The 27,189-nt window shown below is 43.1% G+C and overlaps 1 protein-coding gene across 6 annotated transcripts in view; it reads right to left on the bottom strand.

Annotated features, from left to right (window-relative positions):
• TJP1 (tight junction protein 1) overlaps window positions 1-27,189 on the bottom strand; it is a 129,852-nt gene that overhangs the window by 55,419 nt on the left and 47,244 nt on the right. For all 6 annotated transcript variants that reach the window (XM_035131818.3, XM_035131816.3, XM_035131817.3 and 3 more), the window contains exons 2-5: window positions 19,204-19,260; window positions 12,348-12,472; window positions 11,117-11,219; window positions 2,353-2,632 (exon numbers count right to left, since the gene is read on the bottom strand). In XM_035131818.3, the coding sequence (XP_034987709.2) occupies window positions 2,353-2,632; window positions 11,117-11,219; window positions 12,348-12,472; window positions 19,204-19,251 (556 nt within the window). In that variant the 5' untranslated portion in view covers window positions 19,252-19,260. The remainder of the gene's footprint in view (window positions 1-2,352; window positions 2,633-11,116; window positions 11,220-12,347; window positions 12,473-19,203; window positions 19,261-27,189) is intronic.

Here is a 27,189-nt window from a genome sequence, read left to right as displayed (position 1 = left end):
GTGCAGCATGCTCTGTAACTGGTATGCAAAACACTGCTGTGAGATTGACTCCCAGGTCATTAACAGGCAGTCTGCAGTCTTCTGTATAATTGAGGAATGGCTGTATAGCGAGATTGTGCAAATTCATTCTTGGGAGAAGCAGCAATCAGAATAACCAAACTGTTTGCCAGCAATTTAGCAAGCTAAATTAGCATCACACTTTGTTCAGGTAAGCAAAACTCCCCAAACTTGCATTAAAAAGTTTAGATGGTAAATGTGAAATAGAGGACAAATCTGTTCCTTCTTTCCTAGAAAGTTGTACATAGCAAGAACAATTGCTGTGTCAAGCTCCAAGGAAAAGATGCTTCAAATTTTTGATGGGTACTTTTTATTGGGCCAGGTTAAGTAGCTTTCAGTTTGCATGAAATTCTTCCTGCCGAAAGAGTACTGTGCAATCTGAAAGTTTGCTAATTTAACCGTAACCAAGACAAGATCCAAAAAGAACAGAACAAAGATGGCTTAATGTTATGGAGGTGCAAGAAGAGGGGTTTACTCCTAATTTCCATCAGAAACTTCCAAAACACTATACGGGAGATTAATCCCATGAAGCAAAAACAAACCACCTTCTGTGGAAGCAGGCTCCCATGCCAACTTAAGACTCCCCAAGCCTTATGAAGAAGGGAAGCCTGGAGAAGAGAAGACTGAGGGGTGATATGATAGCCACCTTCAAATATCTGAAGGGCTGTCACATAGAAGATGGAGCAAGATTGCTTTCCGCTGCTCCAGAGGGTAGAACCTGAATCAACCAATTCAAATAAGCTCTGGTCAGACTTCACCTGGAATACTGTGTCCAGTTCTGGGCACCACAGTTCAAGAAGGATACTGACAAGCTGGAACGTGTCCAGAGGAGGGCAACCAAAATGGTCAAAGGCCTGGAAACAATGTCTTATGAGGAACGGCTTAGGGAGCTGGGTATGTTTAGCCTGGAGAAGAGAAGGTTAAGGGGTGATATGATAGCCATGTTCAAATATATAAAAGGATGTCATATAGAGGAGGGAGAAAGTTTGTTTTCTGCTGCTCCAGAGAAGCGGGCACAGAGCAATGGATTCAAACTACAAGAAAGAAGATTCCACCTAAACATTAGGAAGAACTTCCTGACAGTAAGAGCTGTTCGGCAGTGGAATTTGCTGCCAAGGAGTGTGGTGGAGTCTCCTCCTTTGGAGGTCTTTAAGCAGAGGCTTGGCAGCCATCTGTCAGGAATGCTTTGAATTGATGGTGTTTCCTGCTTGGCAGGGGGTTGGACTGGATGACCCTTGTAGTTTCTTCCAACTCTATGATTCCAAATGACAAGAAAGGGGATTCCGACTAAACATTAGCAAGGAATTTCTGATGGCAAGAATTGTTCTACAGTGGAAAGAATGACCTTGGAAGATATGGACTCTCCTTCACTGGAGATTTTTAAAAAGAAAAGTTGGATGGCCATCTTTCAGGGATTCTTTAGCTGTGATTCCTGCATTGCAGAGGGCTGGATTAGATGACCCAGGGAGGGGGGGGGCAGTTCTCTTCCAACTCTACAATTCTATTGATTCTATGAAATGAAGGCCCACCCTCAAGTTGAAAGGTATGTGCATACATCAAAGCAATGAAAAATGGTTTCTGTTTCCAAACATCTTTCTGCAGATACTATGTGTGCCCTTCTTTGCAGTGTAAACAGGTGGCTGCACCTCTGTTGATATAAAGGGGTTTCCGTGGCCCATGAGCACAGTTCAGATTCTACCAGCTCAACAATTGCAGGGAGATTTTCGCATCTTGCCCTGTAGCAGAACTAGATATGGGCAACTCTGCCCCTATTTTAGGACGGTCATCCTCCCCAATCTGCCTTCCTCAACCTTACCAACATGTAGAAACTAAACTCTCCTATATAGATGGCAGACTTGAACCATTTCTCTCCAAAATGGCTTTTTCAAGCTAGTGGTAAGTGGCACACAAGAGAGGAGGAAAGACAACTCCCTCCCCCAGGAAGCCAAGTGACTCTCAAAGTACAACATACACATTATGGCTGATTGGCCAGTGAAAAAACTCCTTGGGGCAAATGAATGGATAAATGGAAACCTCCTATTTCCTTCTGAGGCAGCCTTCCCTGACCTGCTGCCCTCCAGATGTTTTGGACTACAACTCCAAAAGCACCAAAAGGATATGGCCATGCTGATGAGAGTTGTAGTCCAAAACATCTGGAGGGCACCAGGTTGGAGACTAATCCAAGCTATTAAAGAGCATACAAAGTTTTAAAACTTCTTTGGTTAAAACATGGCCTGAGGTGCAAGGTCAGGGAACACTTTCTCTTTTGAGTCCTACTGCTGAGTCACAACATACCTTCATTTTTCCTGGATTTCACCAGTGTGACTTTTGTAGGTTTTGCAGGCTGGCTGGAAGCCACCGACCTCCTATCTGACCTCGGTGATAAACTTCTTTCCCTGCTTGCACTTCGGTCCCTCACCCAGTTCTTCTCATGCCTCCGGCTCACACTTGAAGCTCCGCGGGAACCTCTGGGGTCATGCGTATCCTCTTCATAGCTGTCCTCGTCGTTTTCAGAGACTGGGTCTGGATCTGTCCGAGTTACCGGAATCTGAACTTTTTTCATTCTTCGGATGGTCTGTAACGTACAACAGTAATCCTTCACTTTCTGATAAAATGCAAACTACCTACAATGTAAATCTAGAAAGTATAATGTTTTGGACATAAACATTTTGCATGCACCCTTCAGAATTTATAGTTGTGCTCATGCTAGTAATTTGCCTTTTGGCTTACCACCATAGTAGATTTCATTCTTATCTAGTGGTGGCAAACTGTTAACTCTTTTTGTTTCTGGGGGAATATTCAGGAAGAAAATATGTAATTGTTCATTTTATTCCATTACCCCACCTTTCTGCTCCCAAAATACACTCAAGTTGGCTTAGAAAAACATTAAAACCAAAGTAGACTCAGTGTAATAAATCAATTTACATAACTTAAGTCTATTGGTTTCAGTGGGTCTACTCAGAGCATGATTTAGATGGATATCACCCAGTAAACATGTGAATCATGGTCAAGTAAACTTTATTATAAAAAAGGCATAAAACAGCAGACTACATTACAAAAGACTGGCAGACAAAAGGGTCACTTGCTTCCCAAAGGCCAACCCAGGCTGCCTTGTCCCATCCATTCTGGGGAAGGAGCAGTAGGAGACCAGCAGAGTATATCCCACTGAGTCAGAGTCATGGCTTTGCTGGGAAAACCCAGAATAGGGGTTTCCTGAAATCTGAGTAATACATGAGACCTTCCACACAGATATCTTTTAGTACACAAAGATTCCTGAAAACACAACAATAAACAACAACAATAGATTCCTTTCGAAGCCCTTACTTAATGCAAAGCAGGAGAGCCTGTACAGAATAAGGAAATAGGATAGCCAACATTTTCATCAATATTTAAATGTCAAATGGGAGCCAAAAGGTAACTCTCAGCAGACCCCTGCATCGAAATGTTACAGAACACTGGAAGAAGAGGCAAAAGAAAACAGGATGAGCTGGCATCCTGTTGAGGTGGGAAACAGTAAAGGGCTGAAGTGCTCCTCTCCCACACACCAACTTCACTGTTCAATTGTGTGACAAAAAACACCACAGTGTGGACTTCAGACTTAAAGAAAAACATAGTTTCACGGAAATACCCTCCTGATATTATTGCAAGGAAGCTGGTAAATGTGGGTTGAATGAGGTAACGGTTAGGTGGATTTGTAGCTGGCTGGCTGACTGAACGCAAAGAGTACCCATTAAGGGTTCCTCGCCATCCTGGAAAAAGTGACAAGTGGGGTGCTGCAGGGTTGTGTCCTGGACCTGTTCTTGTTCAATGTCTTTATAAACAACTTGGATGAAGGAATTGAGAGGATGCTCATAAAATTTACAATGCAATACAATATACTTTATTCAACCGATAGTCAGTAAGATGCTCATCAAATTTGCAGATGACACCAAACTGGGAGGGATAGCTAATGCCACAGAAGACAAAACCAGAATTCAAAATGTCCTTAACTGATTGGAGAACTGGGTGCAAACTAACAAAATGAATTTCAATAGGGACAAATGTAAGGTTCTGCACTTGGGCAGGAAGAACCAACTGCAAAAATATAGGATGGGGGACACCTGGCTTACTACCCAGTAGCAGTATGTATGAAAAGGATCCAGGGGTCTTAATGGACCACAAGTTGATGCAGCCCGGGGGGGGGGGCGCGGTGTCAGGGCTGGTGTGTGGCTTCCCATGACCAAAGACAACCAAGGCTCTGTAATGGCTTTTCAGATTTTAATGCTATATACACATATACAGCTCATGACCGCCTATTCCGAGTCAGAATCTGGAACTGGTGCACGTCTCGATCTACGTGAGCAAAACAACCTCAGCCCGCCTAGTTTCCTTCTTTGCTCCTGATGCTTCTCCCGTCTACGGACCTCAGGGGAGGGAGTGGGGCCAGACCCCTCCCCCGAACTGCTAAACAGCCTCCTCGATTCCCCAACTTCTGATACCTCCCCTGCCGCACGCAGTACCTTCGGACACCTCCTCTCCCGCGCACGTCGGTAGCATCCCTAGACCCCTCTGCCTCGCTCAGAGCCCTTGCACTGCCTTCTGGCTCGCGCTCCAGCCAGCCCTCCTCTTGTTTGTCTGGTCCCCTTAGTTCCTGTCCCTGGGAGAACCAGAACCCTAACCCTAACCCTAACCCTATTCAAGGCTGCATCAAGAGAAGTCTAGTGTCCAGATCAAGGGAAGTAAGAATACCACTCTCTTCTGCCTTGGTCAGACCACACCTGGAATACTGTGTCCAGTTCTGGGCACCACAATTTAAGAAGGATGTTGACAAGCTGGAATGTTTGCAGAGGAGGGAGACCAAGATGATCAAGGGTCTGGAAATTAAGCCTTATGAGGAGCGCTTGAAGGAACTGGGTTTATTTTAGCCTGGAAAAGAGGAGACTGATGAGATATGAAAGCCACCTGCAAATATCTTAAGGGCTGTCACATGGAAGAGAGAACAAGCTTTTTTTCTCCTGCTCTGGAGGATAGGACTGGAACCAATAGCTTCAAATCACAAGAAAGGAGAATTGACTAAAGATCAGAAAAAACTTTCTGACAGTATGAGCGATTCAGCAGTAGAATGGTCTTCCTCGTGTGGTCATGGACTCTCTTTCCCTGGAGGTTTTTAAGCAGAGGATGGCCATCTGTCATAGGTGCTTTAGTTGTGATTCCTGCATTGCAGGGGGTTGGACTGGATGACCCTTGGTGTCCCTCCCAACTCTATGAATCTATAATTCTAATTACCCCTAAAAGGGAGGGAAGAGAATCCAGAGATAAACATGAATGAATATGTGGGTCAGTTAGTTACATGTGCTTAAGCTTAGAATCAGCAGGGCATGAGAGGAATTGCAGTCTGGCACCACAGTCACTACCCATGGTCTAGCGAAAAGCTTCACTTGCACCATTGTTTTTGAGAGACAATGGCATCTCTATAGAAGCCAGTTTCACAATGCTCTATGATTTGAAGATAGGTTCTTGAATGCTTCTGAAACAAAAGCATTCTAAATTCTGCAGCAGAACAGGGAGACCATCTAGGGGGCTTATAGAATCCTGCCCTGCTATAAAAGAATACTTTTAAAAATCAGAACTATTGTCTTACCCATAAGCAGAAATATGCCAACTTACTTTATTAAAGGATTGATCAGCTAAGGTTGCAATCCTATGCACATTATAATGGGTCTTACTTCCACATAACTGTACTGCAAAATTTCTTTGACACCCCTCTCTCCCTCTCTGATGGAGTTGTGGTAGGGAGATGCATTGCACTGTGCTGTGTGATTGTTTTTGTCTGGCTATAACCTGCATTTGATCTCCTAATAAACTTGATTGATGACTGATTGATATACCTTATCACAGTTGAACAAGGTGGTTGATAAGCTGTTTAAAAAACAGCACAAAGTTGTCTAAGATCCCTAGATACAGCCAAGCGCACCATCTTTACCACTGTCCTCAATGAAGTTTTTCTCCACCCACCCAAAAAGGGAAGGGGGCATTCTCAGGTTCTGAGAAAGAGCAAAACATATAAAAGAATCCCATAATCTACAGACACTGCAACTTCATCAATATTTCAATGCTTGACAAGACTGCTGGAGTGGAAAGTGGCTTAGTCTCTCATAATGTGCTGTGTCAATAGGCATGCGATACAGACCTTTGTAGTATTGTTGGCAAGCCATCAAAACCTAACAAAAACCTGCTGCAGAGCAACACATTTGTCCTCAAAACTGAGGAATTCAACTTTCTTTCTTTCAGACTGAGAAAAGCACAAAGCTGTTTTTTTTAATCAAATGTAATTCTGAGGGTTAGCAATATTATTTGTGTACCCCAAAGTATGGTGCAGGAATGCGCATGGTGTTCTCTAAGCAACAACCAATGATTTTTCAACTTCCATGAGGTTAAGCAGGGGTAAGAGGTTAAGAAGGGGTAGCTTAGCCTACAGTTTATGATCATCTGCCTCAGACATTGCTTACACGAAAATTGTCAAGTGACCTAATGAGCTAGATAAATAATCTGCATCATGCAGGTGAGACTTACAAGCAAAAGAGGAGGGGGGGATGATCCATGCAGAAAACACTGCCCAGAGCTACAGGTGACATTTGCAGAGATTCATGCACAAACCCCTTTTACCCTCAGGCAACCCCACTGTCTGCAAATATATAATCTGCCACAAACTACCCAACACTAGCAGTAATATTGTTTGGGTTTGAAGCTCAGGTTATCTTTCAGGCTTATACTTAAACAAGTCGGAGGAAGCAGCAAAGGTACTATCAAGCTCAATCTACTGACTCAAGCCAGCCATCAGACTACCAAATCACAGGTTGCTGTGTAAGTTTGAATTGGGCAGACTTATAGCTAGTACTAACCAAGACTGCCTACCAACTGCAGTCTGAAAACCCACTTCATCATGAAAAACCAAAACGGGAAAGAAGGAAGCCAGCTTGTGAGAAAAGAAGAGGAAGCACATGAGCCCAAAAGCATACTTTTGACCCTCCAAACCATTGTTTAGTGTAGGCCTACTTTGCTGCCTCTACGGTTGGAGTCTAGGACTAGGTCTAAAGGTCAAGAGACTTTCTGTTCTTTGCTTCCCAGGCATGTAGAGGATAACAGGTCCGCCCCTGTAGTGAGCTGGACACCATGACAGATGCAGCTCGAAGTGAGGTTTTCAATGCCATGCTTTGTAGGATCAGTTTCAGTTTTTGCAGCCTGGTTACTCTGACAAAATGTTTGCTAGTTATGGGGAATGACTGCATGGGTCCCAGGTGCAGTGATTGTGTCTTTGCATGAGGGGATGGTGCCTCTTGCCTTGAAGGACCTGACAGGGTCACAGTGGCACAGTTGCAGGCCTTCTCGGAGGAAACAGATTATCCAGACCCATTGCAATCTGGGTTCAGCCCAGGCTCAGGATGGAATTGGCCTTGGTCGCTGTGATGGAGACTCTTATTGGAAGAGAGACCTTGCTGCTTCTATTTCTCGTTAGCTTTTGAGATCACTGATGATGGTTATCCTCCAGGACAGCCTCTCGGAGATGCATATCAGCTGCACCTTTCTGCAGAAGGTCCTGTCTCAAGGGACAGGTGCAGAATCCAACGTAGCATGAGGGTTTTCTCAGCCCTTGGTTCTTGAGGTATGAGGTGAAACAGGTAACTATTCTGTCCCCAATGCTATTTAACATCTATATGACACCATTGGGAGTAGGCATCATGAACTGGGAATGGCTGTGCAGGGCCTTGATCGGTGCTTGGATCCAGTGGTGGGCTAGATGGTCTAACAAACAGAGTCGGGAAGACAGAGGCTCTATGGATCCATGAAGTTGGTAAGTTGTCTGCCCTGAAGGACCAGGTGCAAAGTCTATGGATGCTACAACATCCCACTGTGCCACTGGAGGCAAAAGTGTCCTTCGTGACTAAAGGTGCTTTTCACCAGCTTTGACTAGCAGAACAGCTATGGGCATTCCAGGATCAGGATGGCTTGACCACAGCTATCCATGCACCGGTAACCTCATGATATGATTACTACAATGCACTCTATGTGCAGAACAATGAGTGTGTTACGATTTTTCACACAATACAGTGTTGCAATTGTTTACCACCAGGCAGACTGCTCTATTGCTGATGACGGGTTGTTTTGCAGATTTAAGAAAAAGCTATCTATGCACTCTGTCTGAAAGAATAGCAGGAATCAATATAATTGCACCATGCAGTGGCAAATAGTATGCGCTGAGAATGAAGGGAAAAGCTGCTTGTTGAGGCATGAGATGAAAGTAAAGCCATTCAATACCTAGGGCATGTGAAAAGCTAGGCACAATTCTGCCTTGCTATGAAGACAGACTAAGGAGAAGCAATGACTACTGGGAACCTGAGACTTTGGGGGTGGGTACTGAGGCCTTGCCCTCAGTTCCTTCGGTGATCTATAGAAAAAGGGGACACTGAGGACAGGATACTGCAGCCTCAGCCAATCTAGTGTCTTCCATATGTTTTGGACTACAGCTCACATCAGCCCCAGAATGCCAAGTTTTATCATGATCTAACACTCTGCATTTTAGCTTCTTCTCCTACAGCATCTCATATCCATCTTTGGATGTACGCCTCTTCACGTTCTCTCCAGTGTTGTTTGCTCACTGCATCCACACAAGCCCTGCTGTTTGTTTTAGACTGCTCACCCATCGCATAGGTGGACATCCCCTTGGTCTTTTAAAATGGTATACTCTCCACACCAATAGTGCTTTACTCTATCAACTTGAATAGTTGTTTTTTTACCACATGCCCTGCTTATGTGTATTTTAACATTTTAGCTAAGAGTACAAAATCCAAAGCATAAATGAATGAAAATCTTAAACCTGATCAGGTTTCATCTGGGAACGGAGAAAGGTCTGCAGAGGAATTCTATGTGAACTCTGCATGTTCAGAATTCTGCAGAATACCTAGACATCCAAGATGGTTTTTGCTTGGTTTGCACAACAACTCTAGCACAGTGCCAGCTGTGGAGTACCAGTAGCACATCCCAATGGATTGCTTACTTAAGCCTTAAGACATTTTTGCACATGTGCTATCCTGCTTGTCAATGCTGCCGAAGAGCAGGGTCACAGACAGAGAGCCTTGTGTGGGCACAATTTAGACCTAGACCCACTTTGCTCAGCAACACTGCCTTCAGACAATTTGTCCTGGAATGCTAGCCCTGCAAAGCAAACATATTCCTTTCCTGTTTCCAGCTCCCCTGCCTGAATCCTCAAAGCTCCACCTCCCTGCTTCAACTTTGAACCCGCAAGTGCTGATAAGCAGATCAAACATGCACACCTGTGCCAAAAGGTTTAGAAGGCACAGTGCACTGCTGAACATTTTGTGCCTCTGTTCCCAATAATCTTAAGTCCTATAGGAAAAAGTAAGGCAAAGGACCCCTGGATGGTTAAGTCCAATCGAATTAGACTATGGGGTGTGGTGCTCATCTCTGCTTTCAGGCCAAGGGAGCCAGTGTTTGTCCATAGACAGCTTTCCCGAGTCATGTGGCCAGCATGACTAAATTGTTACTGGCGCACAGAGGATGTGATGAGTGCCAGAGCACATGGAAACACTGTTTACCTTCCCACCGCAACGGTACCTGCTTATCTACTCACGATGGTATGCTTTCAAACAGAGAGGTTGGCAGGAGCCGGGAGAGAGCAGGGCTCACCCCGTCGTGCAGGTTCGAACTGCTGACCATATGATCGGCAAGCCCAAGAGGCTGTGGCTTAGATCACAGTGCCACCGATGTCCCTTGAGAGCTATATTCTGTCTTTCCCACAACTAATGAATTAAAGGCAGCTTATAAAGCATGCTTGAACAATGCTGTTTTCAGTCTCAGCTGGGGTAGGTTCTTAAACCTGAGAAAAAGCCAACAGACTGACTTAAGCCCACACCTGAAAATGAAAATCCCAACCCTCTCTTTCACTCTGTACTCCCCCACTCATCCATTATGGCCCTTGTATTTCATAGAATCATAGAGTTTGAAGAGACCACAAGGGCCATCCAGTCCAACCCCCTGCCAAGCAGGAAACACCATCAAAACATTCCTGACAGATGGCTGTCAAACCTCCGCTTAAATACCTCCAAAGGAGACTCCACCACACTCCTTGGCAGCAAGTTCCACTGTCAAACAGCTCTTACTGTCAGGAAGTTCTTCCTACTGTTTAGGTGGAATCTTCTTTCTTGTAGCTTGAATCCATTGCTCCGTGTCCGCTTCTCTGGAGCAGCAGAAAACAACCTTTCTCCCTCCTCTATATGACATCCTTTAATATATTTGAACATGGCTATCATATCACCCCTTAACCTTCTCTTCTCCAGGCTAAACATACCCAGCTCCCTAAGCCGTTCCTCATAAGGCATCGTTTCCAGGCCTTTGACCATTTTGGTTGCCCTCCTCTGGACACGTTCCAGCTTGTCAGTATTCTTCTTGAACTGTGGTGCCCAGAACTGGACACAGTACTCCAGGTGAGGTCTGACCAGAGCGGATTACAGTGGTACTATTACTTCCCTTGATCTAAATGCTATACTCCTATTGATGCAGCCCAGAATTGCATTGGCTTTTTTAGCTGCTGCATCACACTGTTGACTCGTGTCAAGTTTGTGGTCTACCAAGACTCCTAGATCCTTTTCACTAGATCCTTTGACTGGACTTACCTGTCCAGGGGTCCTTTACCTTTACCATTTTACTCCCAAGCGTATTCTTTAGCTGCTGTTCATTACTAGGCAGCAAATGCAGGAGGAAGTTCAGGGCTGCAATCAATGGATACCATGGGAGGGCTAAGCATATCCCCTGTGGCCCCAGCTAATAAGTAATCAAGTCTGCTTTAGGGTTTCATCCCCCACCCCCCGCTAAAATGCCTAGAGCAGTTCAAGCACACATAGCCAACGTCTTTTAGCAAAAAGTTATTTTTAAAAAATTGTGCTATTTTTTGACAGATGTCAATGAATCCACCATCAAGGCTGCAATCATTTTGTTTGAGCAATTCTGGTATATGAATACTTTGCACACACATCTAGGAGTATGGGATAAAGCACCAACTTACAATTTTGGCATTTTTACCACTTTTCCTCAGCTGCTGAACAGCAAAAGCATGCTCCACATTATCCATAGAAACACCATTGACCATTGCAACACGGTCATTCTCCCTGGAAAAAAAATAAAATAAGTAAGAGGCTTGTTGGTAAAAGAGTAAAGAAAAACCCTTGAAGAAAATGAGCAAAGCTTACTATTACAGTGGTACCTCGACTTACGAATGTCTCGACTTCTGAAAGTTTCGACTTCCGAAGTCCGCTAACCCGGAAGTATTTTCGCCGTGCGTGCGTTCTGCACATGCGCAGAAGCGGTGTGCGAGCGGTATGCACAAAATGGACGCTTCGACTTCCGAAGTTTTCGACTTCCGAAGAGCGCTGTGGAACGGATCGCCTTCGTAAGTCGAAGTACCACTGTACTATGCTATATAGCCATTCCAACAGAGGTGCTTTGTGGATGCAGATCTTCTCTTCCACAAAGTTATCAGAATGTTTTGTTCGTAATATTCATCATGTGCTTCTACATTTCTAAAGTTCCTTTGCTATATTTTTAAAAGTTGATGCCACCAGCTCTGAGACTACAGACACACTTCCCCATCCCATAAACATTGTTAAGGGGGATGAAATGGGTCAGCTGCAAGAAGACTGCACACTGCCTCCTCCAATGCTTGAACTTCTTTTGTGCCAATCATGATCCCTTTAAGTTCACACCAACATTAGGCACAGTCAATGGCAAACAGGATTCCTCAAACCTATTTTTTGAAACTGGATGCAAAAACCAAGGTTAGGAGCAAATTGTGTTTGACGGTCACACCCATGCAGGCATTGGCAAACCATGGTGAAGTGAAGCAGGGGGAGGAATCAAGGATGCAGAGAGAAGACGGACAGGGAAAAGGTCATAACCCTGCCATGCATTTAAATCACATTTGTACCACTTTATTCCAGTCATGCTCTCCCCCAAAGAATCTTGGGAACTGTAGTTTACCCACCACACAGCTAAAATTCCCAGCACTCTTAAGCAGCTACAACTCACTGGATTCTTTGTGGGAAGTCATAGGATTTAAATGTATGGTGTAGCTATGACCTCACTGAAGGAAATACGATCCTCGAGTCAAGCCTATTCCTTCAACAATGGTTAAGGAGAGGAAGAATTAATTTTACAGCAACACTTACAGGAACAGAGGATAAGACGATAAGCAGGAATAAACCATCCCCATACTGCTCCACTCCCCAAAATTAACTTACTGTAGTAGTCCTTCTGCTGGGCCTCCTTTGAGCACATCAGATATAACGATAGATGTTTCTCCACTCTGGAAGTGTGGATTATCTCTTCCGCCAGATATTGCGATACCAAACCCAAATCCTGGAGCCTATGACAGACCAGAAAGAAGCTTGGATTACAGGTATCAACAAGTTCATGTAACAGTTAACATTTATACCATCTATTTAAAAATGCAGGTATTAGGATTTTGAACAAAGCAACAACTTTATACCAAGCAAAGCATCCTGAGACACTCAATTTTTTCAGTTCACAACCTGTTGCTCTCAGCCCTTCATTCTCTTCCTTCCTCTCAGAGACAGAAACCAGCCTATAATACAGTCAATGTCACAGCATCCCCAAACATGGGGAAAAAATGAAGCTTTGGCTTCCAAATGGAAAGCAGAAGATGCAAGACAATGATAATCACAAATAATCCAGTTCAGTTTGTAGAGGCTGTATTGTTTCTCTCTTTGACCTACCAGTTTCCTTTTACAATAAAGAATCTCAAATCAACTTGACAAGAATAAAGTATGGCACATAAAAACAGTTTAAAATCAGAAAAGAATTAAAACACTTAACAGCACAAAATGGATAACATGATCATCCAGTGATGTACTAATAAGGATCAAGTCCTACCCACCCCACTAAAAAGATGACCACCACCATAGGAGGCTACAGTGGTATACAGAAAGGTCTTAAGTCTGGCACCTAAACACTGATGGAGAAGGTACCAAGTCAGTGAGTCTCCCTGAGAAGGGTATTCCCCAGGTGGGTGGGGGTGGCACCACTGACAAGGCCCGTTTTCATGAAGTCCCTTCCACAACTCCCTTGGGTGGGGCACACAGAGAAGCCAGAATATTTAACTTGAAAACTGAGTGTATTTGATCTGGAGTTGTCAAAGCAACAGGTGTGGATGCTACTTTTTTCCATCAAAGAAAAGACCATTTTGAGGTCATAATACAGGGGTCTACTCTAATTCTCCCTGATCTTAAAAGCTTTAGCACTTCCCCTTGAATTCCAATTAATTTGATCTTACTTCAGACCTGCTGCACACATGGTTTGGACCAAACAGGCAACCGGAATCTTCTGTAGGGAAGGTGTGGCCATTGAGGCTCCCTCCATATGTTGTGTACTACAACTCCCATAATCCCTGGCCACTGGCTATGGTGAAGAGGCTAATTGGAGTTGGAGCCAGCAATATCATGCCCAAAACGACAGGAGCATAGCTGCCAAGTTTTCACTTTTCTCGCGAGGAAGCCTATTCAGCATAAGGGAAAATCCCTTTAAAAAAGGGATAACTTGGCAGCTATGGACAGGAGTTGCCATTTTAAACAAAGGGGCATGCAGGAAGAAGGTGGTCAACCCTCGCTTGGTTTCAAGTTGGATGTGAAAACACTTGATCTCATCCAATACTTCTGAACTAAGCCAATGCTTGCTATGATCCATGCATGCATAATCGAAAATGGATGGAAATGTGGGCCTTGCTTCAAAACTATTAATTACACCCACATGTAATTGATCTATTAGCTGAAATGCAATAGTTTCTTTAGTAAGTTATCTTTAATTAGACATGCAACTTTTTAATTCTAACACGGTATACAAATATTAAGAATTGGTTTTAGTCCAAATGACTGTCCCAATTTAAAAAATAATCGCTCCCTGTAATGAGACCATCCTCAGAAGAGAAGCAGCTTCTCCAGGTGTTTCTTCCCTGAAAGCTTTTACAAGGCCAACTCATGTGCTTTATATTCCACTATAATTTAGCATGAACTCTAAACCCAGAGGAGCATGAAGACACAGCATTCCATCTTGCATGAATGCCTCTCTGTATGTTGCATAGTACTTACTTTTCATGTTTCACAAGTGTAAGCTGCACTCTAGGAAAACAATACCAGGAATAGTTACAGGTAGGTAGCCGTGTTGGTCTGAGTCGAAGCAAAATAAAAAAATTCCTTCAGTAGCACCTTAAAGACCAACTAAGTTTATATTTTGGTATGAGCTTTCGTGTGCATGCACACTTCTTCAGATATCAGGAATGAAAGGTTGTCATCTGGTGGTTTTGTTAGGGGATGTCGTGGAGGAAGTTTGACAATGACTTTAGTATTAGGATCCCAGAGGTTTTAAAAAATAAACCCCAAAAACCTCACGGGGGGACGGGACTTTTTCTCTTTTTTTAAAGGGCATTTAGTCTACAATCCTAAGAATGCTGGAAGGGTTGTTCCAATGAACTAAATAATATATATGGGATCCCCCTCTCAGATATCATGGAAGTCTCTGGCCCCTGACCCCATCAAATGGTGGAAGCTTGGGGGGCTGCAGAGGAGGGTGGGAAATGGCTCAGATCCTAAGCCATCTCAGCTGCCTGACACATTCCCAAACGAGGCAGAGATTTACTCCAGATCAGGCAGTGGTGTAAACTCTCCTCCTGATTTCTCACCCAGTATTCCCTAATTTTCCCAACCATTTTTTTCTCTTTGAAAAAAGGGAAGCTACAAAACAACCACCACCACCAAAGAACTCATTTCTCTGTCCTCACTTCTGCCCTGCCAGCAAGAGCCCAACGAGAGCTCAGGAGATAGTGATTGAACCACCTTTAATAGAAATACTGTTTATCACACATCATCATTAAAGGTAATAATGCAAAGCATTCTTTAACTGCACACCAAAAGGCAAGAAAGATCTTTCATGAATGCAAGAGTCTCAGTGAAATATTTTGTTTTAATTTACTGGTGTTCCTATATTAAGACTATAAACTCGGTGTTCACATCAGACACAATACAGCTCTGAACACGAGGGACTGAGGATAGACAGCTGAGTGGGGTGGTCCTGGGGTTCTGCGGGGTACACCTGGGGGACTGCTTTCAGGGCCTGCTTGCCAGCCTTTTTGAAACATCTGGCTAGCAAACAGAAAACTAGACTCAATAAGCTCTATGGCATCATACCCAAGGGGCATTCTTATGTTCCATACGTGCCTTATCTCAAAGTATTATAGTTTTCTCCAAATTTTCAAAGGAATACTTGATCAGGACTTGCCACAATTTCAGTCCAACTCACAGCTGGGCAAAAACCTCCACCAGTCAAGAAATATCACTCCTCCCATTCCTGGTAAAAACCTTAAAAATTATGTCTGTTGCAACTTCTCCTGTGGTTTTACTAATCCAATTAGCAAAACAGATGCTTCTTCACACAGAACAAAATCCAGCCTTTAAGAAGTCCAGCCAACTTGAGACAAGAAGGAAATGAAGGAACACCTCTTATTATTCCAATTTCTGATGGTGAAAGGCGGCTAGCTTTCAAACTCTGGAAAGCTCTCTTTCAGTCAGGAATTAAGAGCATATGGTGCAGTCTAGCTCTCTGTGTTACTTAGGAAGGCCTCTCATTTAAAGCTTTATTCCCTAGACTGCAGTATATGTCTCACTGCACCAGCACACTGGCGCGACAAATCAACCTGAGATTGTCAGGCAATCATATTGTGGTGATTGAATGAAGAAGTCATAAGAACATAAAGAGCCAGTCCAGCATCCTCTTCTCACAGTGGCCAACCAGATGCCTGTGGGGAACCTATAAGTGGGATTTGAGCACAAGAGTTTCCAGCAACTGGGATTTAGAAGCACCACTGCAACCATCCTGCCTCCTGTGGAAGGGAGTTCAATAGTTTAATTATACACTGCGTGAAGAAGTCCTTTCTTTAATCTGTCCTAGATAAGGTAAGCTGGATACCTTCATCTGCTCCAGCTGCAACAAAACACACGTCTCCCATTTTGGTCTCTACAGCCACAGCAGACTTTACCCCGATGGAGCAGTATTCAATGGTGTCTCGAGACAGATGGATGCCAACACACACACACACACACACACACACACACACACACACACACACAGTTTCTTTTTGTGTGTTCAATGATGGGACACACTAAATTGGCTTGAATTGTTCTATCTAATCCTATTATATTTCAGTCCACAATCTATGGAAGTCAATGGTTGCCAAGATAGGTAAAGGTAAAGGGGCCCCTGACCATCAGGTCCAGTTGTGTCCGACTCTGGGGTTGCGGCGCTCATCTTGCTCTATAGGCCGAGGGAGCTGGCGTTTGTCCGCAGATAGCTTCCAGATCATGTGGCCAGCATGACAAAGCTGCTTCTGGCAAACCAGAGCAGCGCATGGAAACGCCGTTTACCTTCCCGCTGGAGTGGTCCCTATTTATCTACTTGCACTTTGACGTGCTTAGATAGGACCATGCATTTTTAATGCACAGCAAGACAGGAAGCTGTTGGAGCACTCAGTCATCAGGGACAGGATAAGGAATGCTGAGCCCTGTATCATAACTGAGTCAATATACTAGAATTTCCAGTGTTATGACAGCATTAAACTGTGGTTTGTGGTGGCATGATGTAATCCAACTAGACTGATGTTTAAACTACTCTTAAATATATGTTGTGTGTTATGCATTTTAAAAGTGGCCAATCATGTATCAACTTGTGCAGCTACAATTCATCTCTGAACAGCATACACATAACTAGTCCACTGCTACTCCCCCCCCCCAATTAACACAAGCACACACTCCTTCTCCCAAGTGGGAAATTTAAAAAGAAGCATAATAAAGCTTCAAGAGGAATGTGGCTTTTCCATATTCTCCCAGAGATTCCAAACTGAAAAGAGTCCACAACAGCTTATCTAATTTTACATTCCTGCGCCAAAGCTTGAGGGTGCTTAACTTAAAGGGACATCCCCCCCCCCCGTTGATCCTATGCTACAGGCTTTACCCCTCCTGCAACCTGGGAAAAGCAAGGGGGGCTACTTTGGAGGGGTGCATTTTCTTATATGTTGTCATGAACAGTCATGGTGGAAAAATATGTGGCACAAGGGGGATGGGCAGGGTGTTCTTTTCTAGCTGCTGAATTCCTTGAAACACGTTTCTTGTTCACGGAACTTCCTGTTTTTAGACCTGTTCACACAATGTAGCTAGCAACATCTTTTGCTATCTTTTGCCAAACCAAAATTTTTGAGATGCAATGGCATTCTTCAATCTGCATAAAATTAGGCAAGTGTGCATGAGCTGTTTTTATATTCTGTCGGTCATGAAGAGACTGAGCAGAGAGGAATGTTCTTCCAACCTCTGGATATCTTATTCAGCCACTCTCTGGACTTGCGTCAGGCAGTGACCATGCGCAAGTCCACACCTTCCCATTAGTAACGCCACTGTCCCCCTCTTTACCAGCCTTTCATCACCCGGCAAGGCTATTTTGTCCCGTCAGGCATTTGAGGAGGAGTGAGCCAAGAATTATTTTTGTAAGTCATGATTCTGAAATGTAAGATATATTAGTTTTATGGTGGGTCTTTTTAAATTTATATGCTGTGCTATTGCATTTATTTCTTGCTAATCACCGCCCTAGGATTCCCTTGGGATGGAGAGTGGTTTAAAAATAAAATGAATGGATGTATCTTTTCGATCCTAGGGGCTAGAAACTTTTATTTTGTCTTGTCAGCCATACTGAACAATTTCCCAGATTACAAGTTTACTGCTCTTAACCACTACACCACACTGGTGTGTGTGTGTGGCAGTTTAGCAAGCAGATCTGTGAAACGCTTCCTGACCTCCATTCAAAGGGGGTGGGGCTTGGGGTGCTGTGAAGGGATGGGCAAGGTGGTGGGTTAGAGCACTTGGCCAAGGGGCTAGTGGACAGGCAGGGTTGGCAAGCAGGGCAAGCAGCCCCCAGTTATTAAATAAAATGCTAGAATGCTCTTGTCCTTCCTGGGATCCCAAGCTGCAAAACTGGCTGCAGGAAAAGGGCCTCCAACAGGGATGTGTCCATCTACGCTCCCCTGTGATTTGTGTCCCTTTACCAGCACTGCTTGGTCCAGCAGTTTAAGCAAAGTTGGCTGGCTATTGACACCTCCTATTGCCTTCTCATTCTATGAGGAAGCATGGTGCTTTGTTCTGTCCTACTAAGGTACTTAACTGTCTTCCCCAAGTCATCTAGACTTCTTGGCCACTTGTGACTTCCTTGGGAAGCTAATACCATTCCTATTTAAATATTTGGCCCCCTGCCCCCTTAATCCATGCTCAGAAACTCTGTAACCAAATACAGCTTCCTCCCAGGAAAACCTCAGTCTTGCTCTCTTTCTGTACAATGTTGGGGGTTTGTATTGGGTCCCAAGCCATCGAATTCTACTTAGCACTGAGAGCAACAGTAAAAAAAAATTCAATAAGAACTGAAGCCTTTAAGAAGTCCAATGTTCTTTATGAAGCTCAAATTATGTCCAATGGTGTAGTAGTAAATCTTTATTACGCTCACCGACCAGTACAGTAATTTACATTACATCATTAATGTTTAAAATATTTATTTTTAAAAAAAGTCCAATGATGTTTTCTGCGCATTTCTGCAGAACCCAGACATGAGAAAGCATTTTACTGGGGCAGACGACTGTCCACCTAGGTCAGTATCACTTACACTGACTGGGAACAACTCTGGTGTTTAGGCAGGGGCCTTTCTCAGCTCCCCTGGAGATGCTGGACCTTCTGCTTTCAAAGGATATGCTCTACTTCTGGAAATAGCTGGAAAGCTGAAGTTAAAGTGGGGGAGGGGATCCAGCTCCCTCTTGCCCAAACAAGAGGCAAGCTAGCAGCCCCTAACCCTGGAGTGCTGCTACAGAAAGGTGGTCAAGAGACTATAAATAAACTATTATAAGCAGTTTACAATCACACTAATTTCAAACAACGGAATATGACACAACCAGTTTCCTTTCTTTTTTCCTTCCGGACATCTGGATTTTTGCTATTGTTTTCAAGAGCTAACAGTATCCTGAGTTATGAACACAGATCTATAATTGCAGAAACTTACCCTGTGAAGTGTCACTGTGTGTTGTTCCCATATAGCTGTTTCTTCCATTGTTGTGCTCTGATTAAAAGGGAAGGAAAAAGTAATCAACATTACTTTCTTGCCGTTGCTAACAATCCAAGTACAAGTGTAGTCTTACAAGATGCAGACAGAGATGACTTTACAGCCAACCAAATATTTCCTCTCTCCTTTCTTGCTTTCTTTACCAGCTAACCTGAGGAAGATTTCTGGAGAACTTGAAAGTTTGCACACTATTTTGTGATACCTTGGTGTACTAATGAGGACTTTAAAATGTACATTTTCAAAATGGTTTTGGGTCTTCGTAACAGTGATAAAATGAAGGCAGACAGATAGCACATTTTTGTTTTGTTTTTGAATTAAATTCACAAAGCTAATCAGCAGAACATCCTGTGTTTAACTGGACTACATGGACAGTTGTCAACTTTTCCTATCAATTCCTCTATTTTCAGCATGAATAACTACAAGATTAATGTGTCGTGCTTTGTCTAGCTCAGCCACTCTTAATTTTTAATGTTATACAAAGAAGTCTTACAACACAGAAAACCCAGATAGTCAACCCTGTTTTAAAAAAATACTTATTGATATAGTTGACAACCCATATTCAGGGAACACAAAGCAATAAATTTCTTCTAGTCCCCATTATCACACGGCTTCAGTTTTTCTTTAACATTCTTTCCTTATGTACTGATATAATGCATCTCCTATAGTGGCAAATACCAGTGGGCTGCATTTCTCTGCCCTCCATTTAACTGTGCTTAAAACACACTTTCAGAACACTTAACAGAAATATGGCTATCAGAAGCCACATAAATGAAAACTGCGTCAAGCAAGTGCTTCTAATGAAATCTCTGGCATCTTACACTAACCATCCAAAGAGATAAACATGCAACATCCACATTCTCCTGGATTATTTCAGTAAGAATTTAAGACTGATGGTATTAGGGCTCCTGTTTTAAGAAAGCCCCTTGAGCTCTTCTCCCACCCTACCCAGCAGAGCAGCAGAAAAGATAAGAGATAAATAATTTGCAATCAAATAAACAAGCTGAACCAATCTAGCTTCCCCTCCTCCGTAAACCATAATTAAAATTCTGAAAAGGGTGAAAATGTACAAATTATCAGAGAACAGCTCAAACTACTCTCAACACAACATGCAGAATGCACGAGATTTTTAAGAGTCAATAAACATGTGAAATGTTTGTTATAGTATCAGCACTCTCTCCATTTCACTGAACAATGCAAATGAATAAAACTGGTTCTGTGCCCGATAGCCTGATACAGCTACCTATCATTTAAGTATCTTCCACCTTCCCGACTACAAAAATACTGTGGTGCTTTGTTGAGAGAAATATCTTTTGGCACACATTTTACGCTAGGCATGGATTATGACATGTTGAGCTACTGTACTATAAGGAAGGTCACGTTTAACTGACTCTGCAGTTCCGTATATGCTAATCTTCTCTCACGTGAATTCCAGCGTAGTGGAACAAAATGGGTTTTTATGTCAGCCAGCCAGATTAAAGAGTGTTGATAGGAGCATATTTTAAAAACTGGATTACCAGAGGGGTTTTTTTGCTTTAAATGTAAGTGGTGTTATCTTTAGAAAGCAGTGTCTTCAAGACGAAACATTAATGGTCATAATGGGCCAAAAAAAGAGGGACAGGAAAAAACTCACACCAAGCCTTTTTTCCTGCAAGACCCATCATTCGTGAGAAGTGGCCTGGGCTTTCAGCCTATACCTTTTACAAGGAAACACCCCAAACAAGACACTTTGTGACAGGTCAGCCACAAACCCTTTGTTAAAGCCAAAGTAAAATCTTAGATGGAATGACTGAATTGAATGAAGACACGTGATTGTTTTTATACTAATGCTACAGTTCTTTTCTATGTCCAACCTGCAGGGAGACAGGTTTCATATAAAGATCAAATTCTGTTCAAAAATAGAGGCCTTTCCCAAGAGGAAAAAAGGAGCTGTTTTCACAGGGCTGGTGGCAGGATTGGCACAGTTCGGCACCTGCAAAGCACCACACTCCGGTGCAGCCCACTGCCACTCTCTGGAACTTGTCTCCTTCCTCCTCTGGGGTCTTCCTGTCTGTTCACCTGCTCTCCCAACCCAACCCTAAAAACAACGGCAAGAGCGAGGAAATGGAAAACCATCACCTGCTTCCCCTATGATTTCCCTCTGGCCACAGAAACGGAGTGGGGCAGTAAGGCCTTGCCCAAGGGCCCTCCAAAAACCGAAGCCAGCATTGTTATTTTGCTTAAATAGAAAGATGCCAAATGCTTGCAGTTAAACAGACTTCCCTTGTAAGAGTATATAAATACTTAAAGGGGGTTATTTTTTATTCCTTGACCCACAACCAATGAAGCTACCCACCCACACCCAAGTACACTTTAGTACATGCACAGGATAGAATCCTAAGCCTGTTCCCCGCCTTTCCACTAGAATTAGTCATTTGTTTCCTCTGCATCTTTGGGTGCCCTCATTCTGCCAGTTTAAAAAGTTTAGCCCTGGCAAAAACAAGCCACAGCCTAAATACTACCCCCCTTCAACATTTGCATTTTTAAAAAAGGAATCCAAGCTTGAGTTATCCCAATTCTGTCCAGGCATAGCCACTAACTGATGCAGTTGTTTTGTTAATAGATTTCTCCAACATCCTGCCTACACAAACCATAATCTTGGAAGACATAAATCCCTTGGAAAGTTAGTTGAAAACTTTGTAAACAAACCACATTCCATTCTTATCAGATTGTGGGAACATAGCCAAAGTTATATAATGATATTTAAGCGAAGTACTGCTTTTCTGGAACTCTTGTTTAAATATTTACTGGAGGTGGGGGGCAAGTATCCAACTTTGCTCCAATTTTTACACCTGATTTTTATTTAAATAATGAAGAAGTGCCAATTCAATACTCTGTACATTTTTGCCTTGTTGCTACTGGCATCTACTGATTAAAAAACCCCTGTACACTTTGAGAGTTGTTTAAGATATTGCCTGTTAACAGAGAGGCAACAGCATCAAGAGAAGCATTTCCTCCCAATCGTGTTTCTGTATCTGAGTTAGCAAAATGGTTCTTTCAGGGAACATGCACAGCTGTGGACTCAGGAAAGTAATCCTGGAAATGACCGGCTGGTTTACGGGGGCCCTTATTATGTTATGTGGGAGAAAAACAATTAATTTCTTTTTCCCCGTCCAGTATTATCTACTCCTGCCCCCGAACCAAAGGCACTTCAGAAGGATACCCTGAGGAAAATCCATACCCATTGCCTTGAGGGGTATCTTCGGGAGAAGAAAAGGCGAAGGAGTAAACAAATCTAAGATGGTTAGATGGAGTCTTGTACACTTCCTTCCAGCAACTCCTGCAGCTAGGCTGGTACCAAATGTATTGCTCCGCTTTCCTTTGGACCACATCAGCAAGGCTGACAGAGAAGTTTTGTTGTCTGGGCAGCCCAGGACCTCCATACCAACTGCCCAGGCTTGCACTCTGGAGAGGTCACTTCAAAACAACAAAAACAACAACGCAGGAGGCAGCAGTTATGAGTTACAGGTCTCTGCAGCCACAGCAGGTGCTGTGATTCTCCAGCAGTTTGACTTCACCTCTGGAGTTATACTCCATTGTCTCTCAGACAGATGGATGCCAACAACCAAGACACTGAAGTAGCATTTCAGCACCAGCCTAGGAGCCATGGGTGACAAGGCAAGCATGCAGGCAAGGGGGGAGGCTGCAGTGACAAAGCAGAACACTCCCACCTACCAGCAGTGAAACCAGGTGGGCTGCCACAAGCCCACCCACCCCCCAACCAGCATGGAAGTGTGTCAGGCTTTTGCAACAGGGATGGAGCCCTCTTATCATTCCTCAACCACTCCCTCTGCAGGCTAGTAAATTTTGTGCCATTACTGACCCACAAAATTTCTCCACAGCGACTTGTTTTTAAATGTGATGCATAAAGAATACGTCTTTTCCTAAAGGAAAAGAAGATCTTGCCTGCTTTATATTTAACCATGTTTGTTCACAGTTATGAATAGTAGCGTTGTTAGTAAGCTGAGGATGGGGTCGGAATGTGTTATCCAAAAATGCAGCTGCTTTGTGTTGCCCAAGGAAAATATAATCAGTGTTTTTGTAACATAGCACATAGCTCAGCCACTTGATGGTATATTCAGACCAAGAGCTAATGAACCCATTTTATGGGCAACATACACATACACAAATGAAAAGTCCTTGACTCCCACACCCCAATACACCTCTGGATCAGGGCCAACAAGCCTAAACACCTAGAGCTCTGATTTCCATGCATTTACAGTTATGAGGAAAAGAAAGTGCAGCCTCTTTGAATTCTGTGGTTTTACATATGGAGCCATAATAACAATAATCTCTTAGCAGGTCTTAAAATTAGGTAAATACAACCTCAGATGAACAACAACACATGATATATTACAGTGTGTCATTATTTATTTAACAGAAATAAAGCAAAAATGGAAAAACCATGTGTGAAAAACTAAGCACACCTTATGATTCTATGGCTTGCAGAACCACCTTTAGCAGCAATAACATGAAAAAAAATTAGGTGGGGCATTATGCATCTCTCACATCATTGTGGAAGAATTTTGGCCCATTCTTCTTTACAGCATTGCTTCACTTCATTGAGGTTTACTGGCATTTGTTTATGCACAGCCCTATTAAGGTCCCGCAACACATTTCAATTGGGTTGAGGTCTGGACTTTGACTGGGCCATGGCAACACCTTGATTCTGTTCTTTTTCTGTTGTAGATTTGCTGGAGTGCTTGGGGTCCTTATCCTGTTGTATGACCGTTTTGACCAAACTTCATTTGACTGTAGAATACTTTGGTATACACAGGAGTTCACGGTCAACTCAATGACTGCAAGGTTCCCAGCTCCTGTGGCTGCAAAACAAACCCAAATAATCACCCTTCCATCACCGTGCTTGACAGTTGGTATGAGGTGCTTGTGCTGATATGCTGTGTTTGGTTTTCACCAAACATGGCACTGTGCATTATGGCCAAATATCTCCACTTTGGTATCATCTGTCCAAAGACATTGTTCCAGAAACCTTGTGGTTTGTTCAGATGCAACTTTGCAAACCATGCTGCCATGTTTTTTTAGAGAGAAGAGGCTTTCTCCTGAAAACCCTTCCAAACAAGCCATACTTCTTCAGTCTTTTTCTAATTCTACTGTCATTAACATGCTAACGGAGGCCTGAAGAGTCTAAGATGTAACTCTTGGTTTTTGTTGTTGTTGTTGTTGTTGTTGTTGTTGTTTTCAATTTCTCTGAGCATTGCACAGTCTGACCTTGGGGTGAATTTGCGGGGGTGTCCATTCCTGAGAAGATTGGCAATTGTATTGGACTTCCGGTCTACCGCCATTGCTGACCAGTGGGAGAATCTCGAGCTCCAAGATTCTCTAGTGCTGCGAGGGAGGGGGGAGCCGTGAGAGCGCCGCAGACCCCCAAAAGAGCCCCAGATCAAGCGTTCTGGGGACGTGGGGACTCAGCAGCACCTTTTCTGTCTCCTCCGCTCCCCGGTAAGCTCTATTAAGGGAGCCAAGAGCGAGCGGAGTGGAGACGTGGTGCCTTGAGTTAAACTGCTACCCTCGCAATGTGAAGCTCCGAGCCGGCAGCCTGTGGAGCGGTGGATTTTTTATTGAAAAGATTTGGACACGGGAGGAGATTAAAAAAGGATGTTGATCTCCTCCATTGAGCGAATTGAAACGCAGTTAACTTGCCCGAAGCCGGGAATCATAGAATCATAGAGTTGGAAGAGACCACAAGGGCCATCCAGTCCAACCCCCTGCCAAGCAGGAAACACCATCAAAGCATTCCTGACATATGGCTGTCAAGCCTCTGCTTAAAGACCTCCAAAGAAGGAGACTCCACCACACTCCTTGGCAGCAAATTCCACTGTCGAACAGCTCTTACTGTCAGGAAGCTGACAGGAAGTTTTTAATCACCAAAAAGTGGGCTTAAAACTTTCCCCCTAAGGCAGGGTAAAGGGGAGAAAGGTTGAACTTTGTAAAATCCTTGCAAAGGTTCTTTAATTTGGTCTGGGGAAAATCCCCCTGGAAGCTGGAGTCGGGTCCCTGGAGGGATCATTGAGCCGCCATTATATCACAACAGGATGGAATTTGTTTACCTCTTTGAGGCTGAAAACTGTCAACATTGAATAGAGCGTAAAATATAGGGTTGTGAATAAGAAGTTTGACAGATGCTCTTTTCATAAATGGATATATGAGTTTTAAGATATGAAGAATTAAAAATGAGAGTTTTTAACCAGATCGGGCATAATTTCTGTTTCTAAAGTTTGGAAATACGAACTGTGCCATTTCCTGCTTGTAATCTGTGCTGTTCCCACAAAATTGGAGACAACCAAGATGTCAGTACAGTCATACCTCGGTTTAAGTATGCCTCGGTTTGAGTATTTTCAGTTTAAGTACGCCTCGGTTTGAGTATTTTCAGTTTAAGTACTCCGTGGACCTGTCTGGAACTGATTAATCCACTTTCCATTACTTTCAATAGGAAAGTTCGCTTCAGGTTAAGTACGCTTCAGGTTAAGTACGCTTCAGGTTAAGTACGGACTTCCAGAACCAATTACACTCATACCTCGGGTTAAGTACGCTTCAGGTTGAGTACTCTGCGGACCCGTCTGGAACAGATTAATCCACTTTCCAGTACTTTCAATGGGAAAGTTCTTCACTTCAGGTTAAGTACGCTTCAGTTTAAGTACTCCGCAGACCGTCTGGAACGGATTAATCCACTTTCCATTACTTTCAATGGGAAAGTTCGCTTCAGGTTAAGTACGCTTCAGGTTAAGTACAGACTTCCGGAACCAATTGTGTTTGTAAACCGAGGTACCACTGTAGACACATCATCTGACTTTATTGACTTTCAAAAGGAACTTTTTGGAATTGCTTTTGGATTTTAAAAGTGAACTGCGTCAAAATACTATACAGATTGATAAAATAAAACAGAACTGTGCAAAAAGTGAAAAAGGATTAATCCCAACAAAGTATGAAGAGAAGCAAGATGAACAATCATCAGCCATGGACAATGTAATTGAATTCAAAGATGATGAAGAAGCTGCATGGAACATTGTTCCCTCAGTGAGAGGGGGGGGAACAAGACTCATGCTTGATTCAAAGAGTCTTCAAAGAAGAACCAGCATGGAATAATGCCCTCCCAATGAGAGAGGGAGGACAGGATCCATGCTGGGGCCAGGATCCATGCTGGGGCCAGAACTTAAGGGGAACCAAAACTGAGAGAGGGCTGAAATGTGGAAATGTAGTTGGATGGTATTGTGCAACAGCTAGGAAATTGGGGAGGGAGCAGGGGACGAAGAAGGGAGAGTGGTGGATAGGTGGTGAAAGAGCGGGTGTGGGGTAAGGAGTAATAATGGATGTTATTTTCTGACTGATCAAGATGGCCCGAAATTGAAAGAGCTATGGAACTGGCTGATTCAACTGGGAGACCCTGAGTCCGGGGGGGGGGGCTGAATTAGATTTAAGTGTTTAAATGTTATTATGATAAAAGAAATAATATTTGAATGTATGGAAAAATTTTGGGTATAAATTTGAGGCTAAAGGGAGTAATAGAGGATAGATGGATGGGAAAATAAATTTAGATTTGGATTAAGATGAATTATGGGTGGAAGATAGTTGAAGCTTTTAAGAATAGAAATAGTTGTGAAATAATGAAAAAATGTGTTAGAATGATTTAAGATAATAAATGAAAATTGCTTAATTTGGAGTTAAAAATGAACCCAGTGCGAGGGGAATCAAGGAAGTCTACAATGTTAATTAAAATGTTAGAATTGATATGTTTTTCTTCTTTATGTTTTTATTCTTGGGGGTTGTTTTGTCTTTTAGTTTTTGTTTTTGTGAATTTTTGTAACTTGTAATGTTTGAAAATGAATATATATTATTTTTGGGGGGGAGATTGGCAACTGTAATGAATGTTTT

The sequence above is a fragment of the Zootoca vivipara genome, chromosome 13, assembly GCF_965207765.1.
Source record: "Zootoca vivipara chromosome 13, rZooViv2.hap1.1, whole genome shotgun sequence".
Lineage (NCBI taxonomy): Eukaryota > Metazoa > Chordata > Lepidosauria > Squamata > Lacertidae > Zootoca > Zootoca vivipara.
This window is presented reverse-complemented; position numbering and strand designations above follow the sequence as displayed.